Source organism: Manacus vitellinus, unplaced genomic scaffold (assembly GCF_001715985.3).
Source record: "Manacus vitellinus isolate BGI_N305 unplaced genomic scaffold, ASM171598v3 scaffold_46_pilon, whole genome shotgun sequence".
NCBI lineage: Eukaryota > Metazoa > Chordata > Aves > Passeriformes > Pipridae > Manacus > Manacus vitellinus.
Genome location: NW_021940578.1, coordinates 138,977 through 157,265, shown reverse-complemented (window position 1 = coordinate 157,265; position 18,289 = coordinate 138,977). Strand labels below are relative to the sequence as shown.

The following is an 18,289-nucleotide window of genomic DNA, read 5'->3' as shown; positions in this document are numbered from 1 at the left end:
AGCAAACACTGAAAGCCTCTGTTACAGTGTTAGTTCAGTGGTATGAGTGCAACTTCTATACATTATTCTACATCTCCATCTTAAAAAGGACTTAAAAATATGCATGAATGCATATGGTTTCTGTTCAGCCGTCATCTCCTTGCATGCTGTGAAAGGAAGAGGATGTAGAATAAAGAAGATTTTCTTGCTTTATTTGGACTCACAGGCCTAGAAATATTACAGTGCTAGGTGGAATTTGGGATGTCTGTGACTGCTCATGCAAATTTGTGAGTTCAGTGGATGCTTGTTACGGATTTCTAATGAGATTTAGTTTTGCCTGTGACTTAGGCTCAGTATTAGACTTGCCGTAATTAGCTGTTGTGGGTTTGGGGGTTTGTTTGGGTTGTTTGGGTTTTTTTAAGTTAGAATTACTCCATTTGAAATGCTTGGATTTAAATGGATATACGAGCAATCAAAACTTTTGCAGTATTGTGCTGTTGCAGAGAAACAGAAAATGAGCTGTTGAAAAGTGAATTGTCCTAGAAACATGGAATACACTTATAAACAGCAAATTTGGTTCTTACAAAAGCAATTTGTTTAAAAGATATTTTAAAATGAAGAAACAAAAAAGTATATTTTGGTCTTAGTTAATTTGTTAGCGTTTTGGAATAGTCACTCAAACTGCTTTATCCTTGCAGTCACTTAATTGGGCATCTTTTGCTGCTGTTGTTATGAGCTTTTACAACAAGGGCTGCCTAGAACCAAGCATCCCGTGCTCTGCAGTGCCATTCCTGTGTGCAAGGGAAAAGCAATTCCCCTGAGTGCAATCAATGCTCTAATACAGACCTGCTGCATTTCAAACACAGCTCAGCTCCACTTGTTCCAAAGTTGTTCATAAGTGCACTTGGATCTGGTCATTAGCATGGACATGTAAAGCCTCTGCTAGCAAGATATTAAATGACACCTCAGAGAGCTGGAGCCCCTCTGCTCTAGAGACAAGCTGAGAGAGTTGGGGCTGGTCAGCCTGGAGAAGAGAAGGCTCCAAGGAGACCTCACTGTGACCTTTAAATACTTAAAGGGGCCTTTTAAAAAAGATGGGAACAGACTTTTTAGTAGGGCCTGTTGCAATAGGACAAGTGATAATGGTTTTAAACTGAAAAGAGGGTAGATCAGACTAAATACAAGGAAGAAAATTTTTAGGATGAGGGCAATGAATTACTGGCACAGGTTGCCCAGAGATGTAGATGCCCCCTCCCTGGAAACGTTCAAGGTCAGACTGGACGGGACTCTGAGCAACCTGATCTACTTAAAGATGTCCCTGTTCACGTTGGGGAGTTGGACTAGATGACCTTTTAAAGGTTCCTTCCAACCCAAACTATTCTATGAGTGTATGAATCTCATCAGACTATTTCAGCAGCAGTAAAACAGGTGATTACTTTCTTGATGCAAATGAAGTTCTGCCCCACTCTTACAGTTGTTCCAGTTTACTGTCACCATTTTCTCATAGAGTTCCCAGTCAGTGAATACTCATTTGCTTCTCATCATGTCTTAGCGGCTCAAGAGTCTTTCAGTGTAGGAACCTGCATCTTAACTGGAATGCCTCAGCTTCTCTTTGTTTCTGTTGTAGTATGCACTTTATAAGAAGATGACGCAAGCTGCCATTCTTATCCAGAGCAAATTCCGAAGTTATTATGAGCAGAAAAAATTCCAGCAGAGCCGACGAGCTGCGATGCTGATCCAGCAGTACTATCGCAGCTACAAAGAATGTGGGAAGAGGAAGCAAAACCGTCGGGCAGCCACCATTGTGCAACAGAAACTCAGGTGAGTGCTGGGATGGTAGATGCTATCGGAATCTTTATATGTTGTTTTTATACTCTTCAGGGCTGTGCTGTTATTTACAGATAAAGGCTAGTGGGAAAAGGACTGTGATTCATAGGATAATTATTCTTGCTTTTAGTAGTATTCTCCCCAGTTTTGCCTGCACTTCAGTGTTGGGGTTTTTTGTGTTTAGAAGCAGTCTGCTTACCAAGAAGCAGGATCAAGCTGCTCGCAAGATTATGCGGTTTTTACGACGCTGCCGCCACAGGTATGACACTGTCTTTTGGTATCTGCCCTTCCAATGTGACAATATTCAAGTGTGTCCACAATGATTGCAATGTAAAGTATAATAGAATCAGCTTGCTACAGATCTTCTAAGCAAAGAACAAAGCTGAGCTGCTTCCAAGATACATTGTTAAAAATGAAACTCTAACTTAGGACTGTTGCTGGAAGAGAATTGTGTTCAGCTCCCTTGCTGATATGGTACAGCAGTCCAGGTTGTGTGACTTTAAAAGCTGGACTTGAGGAAGTCTAAAAAAAAGCTTGTTAAATCATAGCAGCAGCTTGTAAGTGCTGCACAAAGCATTCGTAGTATATGGGAAAGTGCAAAATGTGACAATATTTGATGTGTACTGGAAATGCCTTTAGTTTGGTCACAGGATCATCTGGTTGGCTCTCCTCAAGTGTACATTGTTTTTGATGTGGATAGATGGAATGTGCCAGCAGAGCAGCAGACGAGTTAGTTCACATCAGCCACTCCACACATACTGCAGTGAGCCGAGAGTACAGACACAGACATGAAGATGAACCATCTCCTGCCAGTGTGGGAACATGCGCGGGCTCGCCAGCGTGCTCCCTGTGGCAGCCAGCTCTGCCATACCAGTACTCTGCTACGAGCGGGGTGTTTGGTTTGGTTTTTAGCTGAAAGGATCCCCTATGTTATCAGGTTGCAAACCAGAACTTTGCCTAGACAAAAGTGAATTCCAAGGTTTCTGACCCTGCTCTCTCCATTCTCACTACCCATGCATTTCATCCACTCAGGAGCTGGTCAGACCTGATGCATTTTGAAGCATGTTTAGTTCAGCCCAGTGTCATTTGAATAAGGAGAGCTCTCAGAGAGGCATATGATAGACTTGATTTTAGAAACAAACTTAGTCCTTATTCAGGATTTTAGAGCTGCAGTTTGCAGGAGGTCAGTGTGGCTCATGCTGTTGAAGGACAACTTATGGGAAGAAACATGTGGACAAGAAAGAGGGGTTTGTAGTTCTCAAGCCATTTCCAAATGCACTTGAAACAACCACAGTTATTGATGAGGAAGCACAAGTGGCTTCTTGTTTTTGGCAGGGCATATGGAAGAGACCAAAAGATGTGTTTGTTGTGCAGCATGTCCTGCTGAAGCAGATGGAGGCTCAGAACTTCTGTATCCTCTCAGATCTACTTGAGATCCAGGCAGTCCCTGGGGAAGCTACGTGCCAAATTTCTGTCCATGCAGCCAACTCTCACACAGGCCCAGAGAATATCCCAGGCGTTCCCACCACCATCCAGGATGTGCCATGGACTTCAGCTGGGCTCAGTTGACTCCAACTGTTGAGTAATGCAGACTCTCCCAGGTTTAAATTGCCCATGATTCCAGCAGTTCTTGACTTCAGCTCATTGCCTTTCTCTTTCTCAGTGTCTCCTGTTGCCTTTGTAGAGTGAGACCCTGCTCATGTGCACCACTGAATTTTGGAGGCAAGACCCCTCCCTTTGCCTGGGGTCAGTCTGTTCTCTCTAGCAGCATGGTCGCTGCTGCTGGGCATCTCTGCAGGATGGGTTTAGCTCTTGAGTAGTTACAGACAGGAATTCAGGAGCAGGGGGGATTCATTGTCCTTAGGCTCTCCCTGGCTTATGTCACAGTGCACAGTGCTTGAATTTCTGCAGCAGTGCAGTCCTGTCCATGTCCAGAGGCACTTTGTTAGTGGTTGTGGTTACTTGGGAATTCGTCCGCGGTTCATGGCTAGGATGCAACAAAAGGAAAAAGTGACTTATTTCCACTGAAGATGTTAGCTGTGTTTCAAAACACCTTTGCCTTTCCTTCTAAAGTAGAAATGATCACACATTTGTGATCACATACTTTCTCCAAGTAATCACATACTTTCTCCAAGCAACCATGTTATTGTAACTAATACTAGTAATTGCCACAAAGTTTAAACAGGAGCATTCTGGCATTGGCAAATGCTAAAAGTAAAAGCAAGACGTACCAAAATGACAGAACATTCAGAAATGGCAAGCATTCAGAATCTGCTTGAAAAATACTTAAATTTACCAGATTTATAGAACTGTTTAGAAATGTGACAGGTTTGGGCCTTGTTCCCATCTTCCTTCTGCTTGCCAAAAAAGCTCTAGCAAGCAGTTGCAAAGCAAGATATTTTCCAAAGCACTTCATGCTCTATACACTTGGGCTACCTCTGTGATCCTGGGGTCACACTGCTTTAGTATCTCTCCTTGGGTTCCTTTGGCTACTGGAACCACACAGGTATCTGCTCCCTCTGCTGTTTGCAGTCGGTGACAAACACCACACAAAATTGGGTTCTTAGAGATTTATTACCACCCAGGATTTTGAAGACAAATGGAAGTCTTTTGCTTGTGTAAACAACTGTAAAGGAAAAATATAATACTTTTTTTTCCAAAGTTAGCACACTGCTGCTATAAATAAGAAATTAAGAAAGGCCCAGTCTCCAGAAAGAAACACCTTGACCATCCAAGCTCCTGAACATCCAGGAGTCAGCCATAACAATTAGTATCTAATGTTAGTTAATGCTCTGTAGCATAAAAATGGCACTATAGAGCCATTTGTTAAACAGCAGTGCCTTGTCAGTACGAGTCAGATATTTTTGAAAAATCTGAGGGAGTGAGAGAAAAGAGAGCATGCACAGGAACATCAAAGAAATAGGATCTTGTAGCAGATTTCTGTCCATTGATAGAGCTGAGGGGAGAGGCTGTAAAAGCCACTTGTGATCTATTGTAAGAATAGTGAGCTAAGTGAGAAGGCAGTAAATTCTTAAAGTTCAGAAATTCAACCTTAAAAAGAAAATGGAACGGTTTAATCTAGGTTTTTGTCCATGAGCAGATTCTGCTGGTAGGCCAAAAAATTACTCTCAAGAGCTTATTCTGTAGCCTTTAGGTGAGATTTACTCAGGCGTTTCCCTGGCAGCCATCTGGTTGGTAGGTTTTTTTCCTGTTAAAATTGATCAAAGTCTCCTTTAAACCAATTCTGAGAACTCGTTCTCCACTCACATTCAGAACATCTTCAATGATCACCTTGTTCTATTTTGCTTAGTAACTTTTTGGCACAAAGGCTCAAATAACACAAGCGTGATTCCTATCACCTTGAGGATCTGTCTCCTGAACTCGACATTTGTTGCCTGACCAGAAGATATTTCAGGTGTTTGAGAGAGTTAATGAGAGAGGTTCTGCATTATTGGAGCTCTCAGTAGTGGATGCATAGATGTTGATGAAAATCAGAAAAGAAGTGTCTGTTTTGGTTGAATATGTTCTTAGAGAAGACACTGATGGTCTGGTAGCTGATTATTCTCAGGTGTCACAGAGGCAAGAGGGGTCATTCATCAGCAGCAGTCATTCTGACCGTCAGACATATATCTTCTCCCTTTAACTTTGAACAAAAAAACCCCATATTTATCCATCTATTGTCATATTTTCAAAAATCTGGTGAAAAACATGCATCAACCATAACATGGTAGCAACATGACTTGTCACAGAAGTATTGTTTTGTTGAGAAAGAGAAACAGAAACTTCCTGGCCTCCCAGGAGAGCTTTACCCATCCTCCCATGGTGCCTGAACCTGTCAGCTGGCACTTGACTAACTTCCAGCCTTACACATCCTGTGGGCTGATCTGCCTCCAGGCACACTGCCCTGTGTGAGGCAGAACCAGGGCTTTGTGTATTTAGTGGTTTTGGGAAGACTCCACCTATTTAGTGATCCCCAGATGTGACACATCTAGAGCTGCAAGGAAATCTGGGAGCTCTGAAGTGGGTTTGGATTTGCTGGGCCAAATCCATGTATGGTACATCTTTCACTGGGAAGGTAACCTCCTATTTCCTGTTCTTTTTCTGATTTGTAGAAAACTTCTACTCTTCTGAGGGATACCTAAACCATTGCTGTGATTATGATCTGCAGTGGTTTCTATGGAGTAGCATTTGGAATGAGATAGAAAACAGATGATTGCTGCAAGGGTAGGCAGGATGCAGGTAGAAATGCCATGGGGATGACAGTGTTGCGTTTATTCTACTTGCTTATAACTTTCTGCCCTAAAAAACTACACACAGGACTGCTCTTCCCTGGTAAAGAGGAGTCCCATAGGCAGGAGTGGGAAGGGTTCTTTCTCTCCAGGCAAGCAGAAGTGCTGTCTCCTCCTCCCTGAAGTGAAGCTCTGGGTAAGGTACAGTTGTTGCCATGTGTGTCTAATGGCTCTTTGGTATTGTTTTGCACTCTGAAGCCCACTGGTGGACCATAGGCTGTACAAAAGGGTGAGTGTAGCTGCCTGCTAGCCAGTTCCTCTCTTCCATTTTAAATATATTTGCTTTCTGCTTGCTTGCATGGGGCTGCAGCCAAGATATGCCAGTTAAGTTTCACCTCCATTAATTATAAAAAAGAATCCTGTACAAACTAACCCTACTGCAATGACTAACACTGCTGCTTTTGTAACAGGACAGAGCTCTGCAGTAGATGTTACCAATGCATGAATTTGTGAAAAAGGACATGTATATTCATCATGGGCATGCTTAGACGGCGTTGTCGGTGGGATATTTTTTCAGTATCCAAAATGGCTGTTAGTAGATGTTGGAACTTGACAGGGTCTGCACTCACACACACTCAGTGAGTACCGATGCCCGTTGTCATGGACTGCGACAGCATTCAGGCTAGAGCGTAGGAAGCTGCAGTTCAGGTGCAGCCTACTCTAGATTAGTATTTGTTTCTGCCTGAGCCAGGTGGAAGAGCTCCTCACGTTGCTTTTTACTGCCAAAGGTGGTTAAGCACCAATGCTTATCTTCTAGAAGTTGGTCTTCGGTAAGTTACACATCTGGTTGCCTTTTTGACAACTGGGCCAGCTTTTTGACAGCTGCTTCTCTCATGTATTAATCCACTCCTCCAATGGGAAGGAAAACAAACTTGAAATGGAGATGCTGTAACTGTGTTACCCTAAGTGCCAAGAGAGCTTCTGTTGGGAGTCTCGTTCTCAGCATGAAAGAGTCCACTCGCCTGTGTGCTTAGTCATGTTAGCGGCTGGTTTGCTCCCCTCCCTGACAGGAGGGTGGGAATAGGTGGGAGCATTCCCGTGGCAGGTCACAGCCCCTGTACGAGCAGGGAATGGCCTGGCTCTCAAGGCACATGCCTCAATTGTCAGCAGGCTGCTCTGTTCCATCTCCCTTTAGAGGTTGTTAGGGCAACAGGGTTTTTGTCAAAAACTGCCATCAGAAATACCATCATTTGTGTGCTTATTATTCCTGTTTTCAGCAAGGGAGGGGAGGCAGAGGGAGGGATGGCCTGGACTCCTGCTTCCATGTAACATTCAGAAAAGAAAAACAAATGGTTCATCATGGAGTTTTGCTGACATTGAATTGCAGAGATCGTTTTCAAGACTCAATAGTGAGAGTGTGAATTGGGCTTAAGCCTGCTGGAGACATCATTATTTGTTTAACTCTACTGAACCCAACAAAGAAGCAGCAGCCAATAACATTTGTTTCCAAACTATGACGTTTATGCTACCATTTTTTGTTGCATATCCTCAATTTTTTACGAATTAAAATTTGGGTTCTTTACTAACAACAAATGAAGTAAGAATTGGAGGAAATGGGGGCAAAGGCCCAGACGTGCCCTGAGGCTCTGCAGGGGCTGCGTGGTGTAGGTGCAGCTGACGGGCAGGTTGTCAGCATTGCAGGAGAAACAGTTGTTGCACTTTAAAGCTTTGTGTATGTAGCATATGAGAAATTATCAGGAGGCAGATTCTGGAAGTTTGGTAGCATTTGAAGGTTTTGCCTGGAATGGCCAGTGATGTGGGATTGGTGGGGAAATGAGGGAGTTCTCTGCTTATCTGGAAAAAATAAACTGTGAGCTATCACAAAATGTATTGGCTGCTGTTCTGCTAAAGTAAATCTGTTACAGCAAATTATTCTTTGCATTCTGATAAGAACCTGTGTGCGTGTGCTACTGGCATGCACACCCACAAGACAAGTATTCCTGGGCCTTCTGATATGCACAGGCTGACACATCCCCCTGTGCCGAGGGAATGCCTGCAAATGTGTCTGTCTGTAATGCACAAATTGGATGTATTCTGTACACATGCTGTTGTGCAGATAAATGATGGCAGCATTTGCTTCTGTGTTTCAGTTTTAAAACCTTTTCAAATTGATTTGATTATTTTTTTCTGGATTTAATTGGGTTACAGTACACCAGGATCAGCAAAGAGGGAGAGGCAGGAGATTTTACTGACCAGCTCTTGTGAGACAAAACTTGATATCTTTCTGCAATAGAAATTACCTTCTAGGGGAAAAAAACCCCATCCGATTGCTGTTGCCTTTAAGTAATAGTTTTCATCTCAAGGACAGATGCTTCAGGGGAGAGATTTCAGCTACTCGCAGTGCCCCACTACACAAATGTTTGCCTGCTCATTGGTCAAACCATCTGCTATAGCCCCCTGCAAAGGAGAGCTTTGCTCCTAGTCCATATATAGAGGTGAACAAATTGCACGGCTGCTTGAAGTGTGACCCTCTCTGCCACAGCCTTGGCAGAGGGGATCTGGAGCCGAGCACATGGAGCAAGGCTTTTCACATCACTAGGCCAGTCGAGCACTTTCTGCCTCTCTGGGGCCAAACAAGTGCACTTGTTACATGTGATCATGAGTAATAAAAACTGTATTCACTCACAGTATCTTTCATGTACAACTAGATCCCCTTACCCCCCACCACATTCTCATGGTTAGATTAAATGCTGCTCTCCAGTTTGGGGGAGTGTGCATGTAACACATGCTGACACCTGGAGTCAGTTCTCTGGTAAGTACAGCTTCATTTCATACCTGAATAAACAACATCTACTATATTTTGTTGTTCTCTGCATACTCTTCCCTTTTTTGGCATTTTAGCAACAAACATTTTGCTACCCCTGTGCATCTAGGACTTGTATTTTTTGTGTGGTTTTGATCCATGCTGTGCGGGAGACATTGCATTGGAGTGCCTGGGTTCTTACATCTCTTAGTAAGACTGAGAATGGGAGAAAATTCTGAGGGATTGGGAAGTCCCTTTTGTTTGAGTTCAGGACAATATGCGAAAATGTGTTGGGATGTGCGTCACTGTACCGGCAACAAAAGTTTTCAAAATAATTTCTTTTTTCATTTACCTCTTTCAGGGGCTGAATGTATTTGGAGCTCAAAAATGTGTGTGTTAAATTGCAGACCATGTGCTCTGGGGTGTCATTCTTACTGGGCCTTTCTGTCTTTTTTGTTTTGCTGCCTAAATGAGGTATCTGGGAAAAGGCAAGAGCTCCCTTTTCTTAAATGTCCCACAGGCCATTTCAGCTCTCAGAGCAACAGGTAACTCACCAGCCAGCCTTCTCTGGCTCTTGCACCCCGTCCTATATACTGATCTTCAGCATTCAGACTCATTCAGCATTTCCTTGGCTGGGCCTTATGGAGTAAGTCTGATGAAGCAGCTTTGTGTTATGCTTTACCCATGAAGCCATCGTTTGCTGTGACTTTTTCTAAGTAGGCCTGGTTCATTTGCTGACACCCTGTACAGGACTGGGGAGGGGGAGAGAAGCTGCCACTTGCTGGGTCTGTTGCTTTCTACATTGCTTCAGCACGTATCGATGCAACCTCCTTCATGGTGTCCAAGTAAGTACCACAGTGCCAAGGGCAGAAGCTTTGTCTGGCTGGAGCGGTCTGGGAACCAGGACACAGCTCCCAACAGTCAGGGTTCAAAGCTCATGTTTGAAGTCATCTTCTCTTCCCTTTCTGTGTGTCAGCACCACAGCTGTTATTTCAGACACCTTATCAGCGGTCATCTCTATTGCACGTGCTTTTTCCTTCCATCTGCTCTTCAGCACTTGCTGAGGGAATGACTTTGTACCTTAGAGGCACTTACGGTCTAGAGAAAATGTTATTTGAGGAGTTTTGTGTTCAAGGCTTGATCAGTGCAAAACCAAAGTTATGGTCCTTGCAGTTTTGTGCATCATTTCAGAGCTGCTGGTGTAGGATGGTGCTTCTTGTTTGGAGACCTGTAGCAGCTAGAGCCTGTTTCCCGTTCTGGTGTGCTCTGCTTGCAGCTGTGCCTCACTTGAGCTGCCCTCACCTCCAGTCCCAGACAGCTTGAGGCACTCCCAGAAGTGATCTGAGCTAGCGTGCTGGTGCTTGTAGACTCCTGGAGAGGTTTGCACACCATCTAACAGCACCTGACCTGCTGCTATCACTTTCTCTCGGTGCTCTCATTTTCTTTATTGTTTAAAAAAAAAAGTCTCACTGCAAGTCTACCAAACTGGATTGAAACATCTTGTCTAAGAACATCCATTCTGCTGTTCCATTCTGTAAATCCCAGTAGTATTCTGTTTCTTAGAGCAGTTTATTATTGCTTGTAACTGCAAATGCTACACTTTAGTCCTCTTCCTCAGCCTCAATTTAAGAGTGGAAAAATGTGAACCAAAGAAGATTGCCTTCTAGCTTGAAAGCAATGCTATGCTGTTCACATAAAATCTCTCCTGGCAGCACTTACTCAGAGGGTTTCTAATCTCAAGGGTTCTATTTGTCCAAAATTCTTCCCTGGTCAAACTATTTTTTAACTGCAGTTGAAAATTTAGAGAATTTATTACACTGAGCCTTAATGAAGAAGAAATACCAGCCCCCCTACTGATACTTTATATTGTTGTAACCAAATCAAAGTACCAATGAGTAAGGAACTCAGAGAAGAAGAGTTCAGTGAGGACTGAAAGGACTTCTAAGACACATGAAAGGCTGCAGTACAGACTGTCCAAGAAAGAATTAATTGGTTGAAGACAATTAGTTTTAAGTTCTCTTGACAAAGCCTTTCAGAGGAAGTGAATGGATTATCTTGGTCCTTGATGCATGGTTCTGACACCTCCTGTTTAGCATGGTTTGAGGAAGCAGCAAGGTGTTCACAACAGCACCTCAGTGCTTCTCCAGTGTCACTCTGACCACAGATTGGCTCCATTTTTGGTAGCATTTGGAGGTACTTCAGTTCACTCTGGCTGTGCCTGCTGCAGAGTCTGCAGTGAGCAGGGCTGCCCTGTGCCAGCTGTCAGGAGAAGGGAGAACTTCCCTAGTCTCCCAGTGCCAGCTCCAGAGTGAGGAGTAGAGACTGGCAGCTGCAGAGTGCAGGTCTTTGTACCTACCGGGCAGTGTCGTGATCAGTAGAGGACTCACAGTACCTACCTGCGCTCCCATGTGCAGTGGGACACGTGCACCATTACATATACAGAACACAGAGATTAGTTAATAAAAAAAATGTGCTATCTTGGGATGGTCATCATCTTGAAGCTTAAGTGTATAAATGCTGTGGAATGCAGGGTTTGTTTTAAGCCATTGCATACTAAAGAGCATCTTTCAGTAATGTACCCATGGCAAATTTGAGAGTCTGAACCATTACTGTAGGGAAATTTGGTACTAGTATGTGCTTGTGTTTTTAAGCAGTAATTATCATTGTACCTGCAACCATGTAAATTGCACTTGACCAAGGAAAGTGTTACAAATGCAAAGCATTGGGCATTGTCCTGCATGACATCCTTGTCTCTCAGTTGAAGAGACATGGATTTGATGGATGGACCACTTGGTGAATAAAGAACTGGCTGGATGGCTGCACTCAGAGTTGTGGTCAATGGCTCATTGTCCATGTGGAGACAGTGGGGTCCCTCAGGGGTCAGTGCTGGGGCTGATCCTGTTCAACAGCTTTGTCAGTGACATTGACAGTGGGATTGAGAGCATCCTCAGCAAGTTCACTGACAACACCGAGCTGTGTGTGTGCTGCAGTCACAGGCTGGAAGGAAGGGGTGGGCCATCCAGAGGCACTTTGACAGGCTTGAGAGGTGGGCCTATGAAAACCTCATGAGGTTGAACAAAGCAAAGTGCAAGGTGTACACCCATCCCTGGAAGTGTTCAAAGTCAGGTTGGATAAGGCCCTCAGCAACCTGGTCTAGTGGAAGGTGTGCCTGCCCATGGCAGGGGGGTTTGGACTAGATGATCTTTAAGGTCCTGTGCTAAGGCTGACTGCTGCAGTAATTACCTTCTGTTGGCATGTATGTTCCAGGCAAACAGATGCAATAGGTCTGCACCAGTACAGATACTGCATGCTGTAGGTTGAAGTTTGCAGCAAAGCATGTCATGCATTCTTCCAGCAAAAGTGCTTTGTTAGTGTAGCCTTTGCATGTAAAGTACCAAAGTAAGGAATAGCATGTCTCAGTGAAAGAGCCACCAGCTTATTTAATGTGCATGTTCTTAGTGAGAGATCTATAATAACAGGTTAATTTTACATTACAGTACTGAAGTGCAACAGAAAACACTTGGAAGTTGCACTGCAAATCGTGCATTAATTGATGATATCTTGAACATAGTTAATCTAAGCCTTAAAAATTGTCCAGTGCAAAGAAGTACACCACGTTTTCTAGCATAGTACCACAGATCTTGGCACGCCTCCTGCTGCTAAGCAGCAGAGCAATAGAAGTATTAGCAATAAATTCAAGGGAGAGGCTGCTTTTCTGCTGTAAGAAAAGTAAACCAAATATACTGAAGATGGGTAGTTTGTAATTTGTGAGTATTTTCAGTTCATTGTACCGGCCCTCCTCTGTTTCCTGTACTGAAAAGGTGATCTGGCCATACACAGCAGGTAGAACCCCAGTGAACTCAGGTAGAAGTCAGGTTGTCAGCCTGAGTAGAGGCTTGCTGCTGCCTTCTATGCAGTGCTGAAGCCTCCACTCCCTTGATATCAACAGGGTCTTTTCGACACCAGTTTGTGTAGACCCAAAATCTTCTTGTAGAAGATATCTCTGTGAAGTTGTAGTAGGCATTTGGGCTCAGCATAGCAGTGTCCAAGTAGGAATTGAGAACCCCCGATGCTGGTGGCTGCCTTGCCCCTTCCTCATCCCTTGGGGATGAGAGCACTGCTTGGCAGCTGGGGGAGCAGTACAGAGGCTCACATTTCAGGGGTGCTGGGGCCCCTTCAGCAGTGGCCTTCAGACTCTCAAAACAGTGTGTGCATTTGGACTAGCACAGTCTTTCCATGCATTATATTCTCCAACAGGCCACTGGAATTGAGGTATTTAGTGAAGGTCTTACCTGCATATGGGTTAGTGTGGTTTGACCCCTGTTGGCCACTTTTAACAAATACTGAGAATGCCTTTGAGTGCTAGAGCTTTGAGTCAGCTAAAACAGAGGTAAAAGCAGCCAGCTCCCTTTTGACTGTGGTTCTGAGTAACAGTACATGCAGAAAAATTAATAAATAAAATGGTGAAATGGAGGTGTATTTATAAAGATCAATTTATAGCCTTCATTGTATCCTTGTATTAGCAAACTGGTGCGAGCCAAAAGTGGATGTGTGGGTATAAGTCTACATACAGTAGCTCCAAACTCTCACTGCTGCTGATTAGCTCTCCCAACGTGCATTTATTTATTGTTAAATTCACTCACTTGTAGCTGGTTTCCGTTACACAGACTTGCCTCTCTGACACAATTTTTTGTACCATACCTTTGCTATTTATCCTTTCAAGATTTTGCAACAGCACTTGAGTACTTGAGCATGTACATGCTTAGCTAAATCACCTTTTTTTTGTGCTGTGTTCTGCTCCTATTGCAGGGGTCCGTCCTCCCCTTGCAGGAGCAGAGGGAAGACAGGTGGAGGCAAGTGGCAAAGGGATCGTACTGCAGAGGAGCTCCCTGCAAGCAGAGGCAGAGCCAGCCCCAAGCACAGCCAGCTGCCTTGTGGTTTAGGGACAGCATGGGGAGTCCCCCTGGATTTGGTCTGGCTCCTTTGCAGGGAGCCTGCACTGACACACAGCCAGGTTAAGTCTGAGGAGAAGATTGCTGCTGCAATAGAGAGTTCTGCACCAATACAGAGTTCTGTTTCACGTAACGGGGTTAAAAGGATTCCCTCCTCTTCATTCTTTTAATTTAACTTTTAACTCTTCCGTCTTTCAGCGATGGCTTAGTTCTTATGCTGACAAGTGTTAGAGGAAGTAATGTATCGCATGCATTTTAGAGAGTTCTGAATGGGGCACCAGGCCTCATCTAGGGACGGTGACTCTTCCATGCTGTAGGTTCATCACCCTCAGCACACAGCATCCAGCATCCTCCACTGCTGGCTGGGAAAACACACAAATCTACTCCTAACAACATGCTAGAAAATACAGCCCCCAGCAGCTGGAATACGTGTGAAACACCTTTTCTCACACCCATACCAATTCTTCTGCTTGCATATAAACACTTTCTCATGTGAGATTCTGTATCAACACCAAGCTTCCTTTCCTAGTAGGATGGACTGATTTTTCCCCACTGTACTGGCCACGACATCAGGCTGTCACTGCCTCAACACTGTGGAGAAAAGAGGTCAGCACTGAACAGCCCCTTTGCCATGACAAATAAGAGCAGCTGCAGGGTCAGTTAGTGAACAGCAGTCCAGAAAACCCCAAGCAATTGGATAGGCCAATACCAGAACAAAGCCCAGCTGTAGTTGCAAATACTGGGGAAAAACAGTAGCTGGAACTAGGGGTATGTCTCCAAATGTGTTTGTCTCAGATCTCTCGTGACCCATTCTTGCACTTCCAACTGTTACGGTGTCAGGAAGGTGTTACCCTCCTGTCATTTCTCTGAGAGCTGGCTCTTCTGCACGGGAAGCTGGACTGAGGAGTCCTTTTGATTGTTCTGTGTCTTCAAGAGGTTTGCAATAGAAGTATTACATAGCTCCTCTTTGTTTTTTCAGAGTGAAAGAATTGAAAAAGGCCAAGGAACTTGAAGATACGCAGCAGCATCCCGTAGCAATGTGACATTGCTTTTCAGACTGTTTTCATTTTCTGTTTTTAGCAGAGACATGCAACAACAACAAAAATACCCACTGCAGTTCTGGAAATACCAGCTGCAGGATTTTAACAGTAATGTTTTGGTCATTGCATTTGCACTTTCATGGACAACTTTTAATTTGTTCAGCAAGACATCTTGGAACTCAATCTTCTGTTGGATCGTTGGGAAAACAAAAGACACCAGGAAGAAATTGTGAGTTGCTTCATTCTCCGAGAAGGAACGAAGAAGCGATTAATTATCCTTTTCATATAGGGCTGTATTAAACAACATGTGGAACTGTACAAATATTATACCAAAAATATTGTTCAGAAAAGGTGGGAATGCACAAGCAACACAAGAATGCTGTTCCTGCACCTGTCAGTCATCTCCAAGAAACTGAAGCTTTGAGAGTCTCAGTGGAGGGGCTTAGATCAGTACATCTTTATTGGGTCCATGCATCCTCATTTCCTTCGCACTCCTGTCTTTTGTGTTTTATTTAAACCTCTACAGCACACTTAATGCAACTTTTTAAATCTGCAGGTTTTTAATACATCCTGTGGGAACTTACAGAAGGGGTTGGTGTGTGAGAGACACGGGTAATGCATGAGAATGGAGAGAGCAGCTTAAGCAAGTTTTAAACACTTTTTTTGGTATTTTTACTAGAACCTGCAAACATATCAACTGTCATGTACTTTCTCTCATATTCAGCACTTTATTTTCTAGCCTTACCTTCATGTACTATTGTTTTAATTAAGTTCTTAAATAATTTGTAAAACATGTAGCTTTTTCTCTTATGTCAAACCTCTTGTCATTTTGCAGAGTCACGTACATATGTTGCCTGGACATTTTAAGCCACCTAAAGATCAGTGGTGCTGCATTCTGGCCAGTAAATTTCTTATTTTGGCTACTTCATCGAAATCTGGGCAGTTTTCTGTATATATAGAAGGTAGAAATGGAAAATGAGAAAAAATATTTGAAAGGGAATATATTGATTAATTACTAAATATTTTATTCACAAAGGGTCAATAACTTGGCAAGATAAAATTATTATTTGTATAGTTTTGTCTGAATGAACCAGAAGAGTGTGGATGTATTGTTTGTACATATTGTATATATTAAAACAAAGAGATATGTGCATGAACTCAAGAAAAAGAAATGAACAAAGCAAAGCATTAGTGGCTATGGTCTGTAAAATGAAACAAAAACTTTATTTCACTATAAGAAACTTTATTTTAAATGTTCTTTAGAAGAACATTTTTGCTAAAGCATGACTAAATGGCAAAAAAGAGCTACTGTATTTAGACTTAGGAAAAAAAGGCAGAGCAACATTACTTAAAAAAAAAAAAAAAGAAAAAAAGGATATGTTTACATTTGATTTTGGCTACCAGGAGTTTGGTTCAGTTGGGTTTAATTTATATATTCCTTGCTTTTTTTTTCCCCCCGTCTTTTTTTTTTTTCTTTCTTTCTTTTTTTTTTTTTTTTGCCAATGGTGCCAAGTAATGTGAATGCTAATATTGCTTAAGAAAATTAAGTTACTTTTGCAAAGCAGATAATCATAAGAGTACAAAAACCGTATCTAGCTTAACACCATACACTCACTCCAATAAAGAACACTTAGAATGAACATAAAATGAAAAAAAAAAATAAATAAATAGTACAAAAGTAGAAAATATGTTTCACATTTTCATATCTCCTGCTGGAAGTCAGAAAATGTAATAAAAATTGCACAAAAAATTTAAAAAAATTAAGTAAAACTTAAAAAAAAGATGCAAACTGATCTTGTAGGGGTGTCATGGTATATTGCTATTTCCACATAGTGAGGAGCCAAAGAAATTAGATTTTTTTTAAATTGAACTACTAATTTAAAATTGTCACAGATTCTGAACAATGGGAACCAGGTTCTGATCTTCATTACATAGGAATGTAAGGGAAGAAACTCCTGAAGTCCATGTTGTTACTGTGGGTCATGTACATGTATCTGAGATCAGAAACTGCTCCTGTCTGTTTGTCTCACTTGTGGCAGTTTAAAATTTCTGAATGGACTTGTGTAAATCTGAGATTGTTAGTTTCGGAATAGTTGTTCTTGCTTGATCCCGGCCACCAACTGCAATGTTTAAACGCAGGGCTTGTTGTGAAGCCAAAAAATATTCACATATAAGAAGCTTTGAAACTGGTGTCTTTACAAGAAGAGTAAAAACAAAGATTGTGGCAAAAAAACTGGGGTCAGTGCTCTTGGTGCCTTTTCTATAATTGTACCTGTTTTTAATTACTTCCTTTCACTGCCAGCATTGAATTATAGTAGATGTGCTATAGCTCATTATCAGAATTCTCTTGTACATTTCTGAACTGCTGCTTTATGACCTGATTCAATTCTAAAAAAGGGAAAAAGGCAAAACGAATGGCCTGGCACTCACGCTGTGCCTGTGGGCAGCCTTGTAGCCTCCATTTACTGTCTGCAATTGGAACCTTAACCATTAAATTTTCCTCTCACGCCAAAACAGAACAGGAGACACTGAAGAATCTCCTTTGGAATGAATTGGAAATGCTCTGTATTAGTACTGGAAGAACTCTGACATTTTGAAAGTGAAATATTGTACCCATTAACCAATACGTGACAATATAGAATTGATCTGTTCTTAACAAGAGTAGTGACCTCAGTGGAAATGTTTTAACTCCTTGTCTTTACAGAAAATGATTCAGTAATATACAGAGCTATTTCAAATTACTCTTCCAGATCCATGGGCCTGGTGGTGTATCTACTAATCTAGATCCTGCTTCAGCCAAACGTTTAAGCCTGTACTGGTGTTAACCATGCCGGCAGTTCCGCGGGCGCAGCAGAACTCCCCGCATGCTTGAAGCCACGTACAGCTCCCAAGTGCTTTGTTGTGTCGGGCCGTAACCCTTCAGTGTGTCACTGGGGAGGGAGAAGGACTCCCCTGCAGTGAAGTGATTCTGCGAACCCTCTTCTTGGTTGTGGAACTTATATTTTCACCGAAGATAAGTAAGTGCAGCTTTCTAGGAAAATTCAAACTCCCAAGTGCCAGGAGCCAGATCTTCTGTCTTCTGATAATGGAACCGCTCCTTTGTGAAACACATTCGACAGCAGTAATACTGTGTGAAAGAAATACAGAATATAACATGAACCCCCTCTCTGGTTGCACGCTTATGGCAGTTCCACACAATAGCTGGTGCCCAATGGGGGGTCCCCAAGACTTGCATGTAAAACTAGTATAGATGTCTTCTCTTTTGTAAGTTTTATTTTTGTAACCGTGCATGTAAAGCATCACTGAATCAATGGATCTGTTGAAGAACTCAGCTGCTGGAACCATGCAAAATGTTTTGAATTGCCCTTAAAATATGGAAAATGTTTTCTGAATGCTTTATATTCTTTCTGCTGTAAATTAAAAACAAAGAAAATTTCCCCATACAAAGTGTGTGCCTTC

The 18,289-nt window shown here is 42.6% G+C and overlaps 1 protein-coding gene across 1 annotated transcript in view; it reads left to right on the top strand.

Moving 5' to 3' along the window:
• Positions 1-18,271, top strand: part of CAMTA1 (calmodulin binding transcription activator 1) — a 224,162-nt gene extending 205,891 nt beyond the window's left edge. Inside the window, exons 21-25 of the mRNA XM_029962359.1 lie at positions 1,607-1,800; positions 1,991-2,065; positions 6,294-6,324; positions 9,313-9,383; positions 14,770-18,271. Of these exons, the coding sequence (XP_029818219.1) occupies positions 1,607-1,800; positions 1,991-2,065; positions 6,294-6,324; positions 9,313-9,383; positions 14,770-14,833 (435 nt within the window). The 3' untranslated portion in view covers positions 14,834-18,271. The remainder of the gene's footprint in view (positions 1-1,606; positions 1,801-1,990; positions 2,066-6,293; positions 6,325-9,312; positions 9,384-14,769) is intronic.
• Positions 18,272-18,289: the final 18 nt, after the last annotated feature.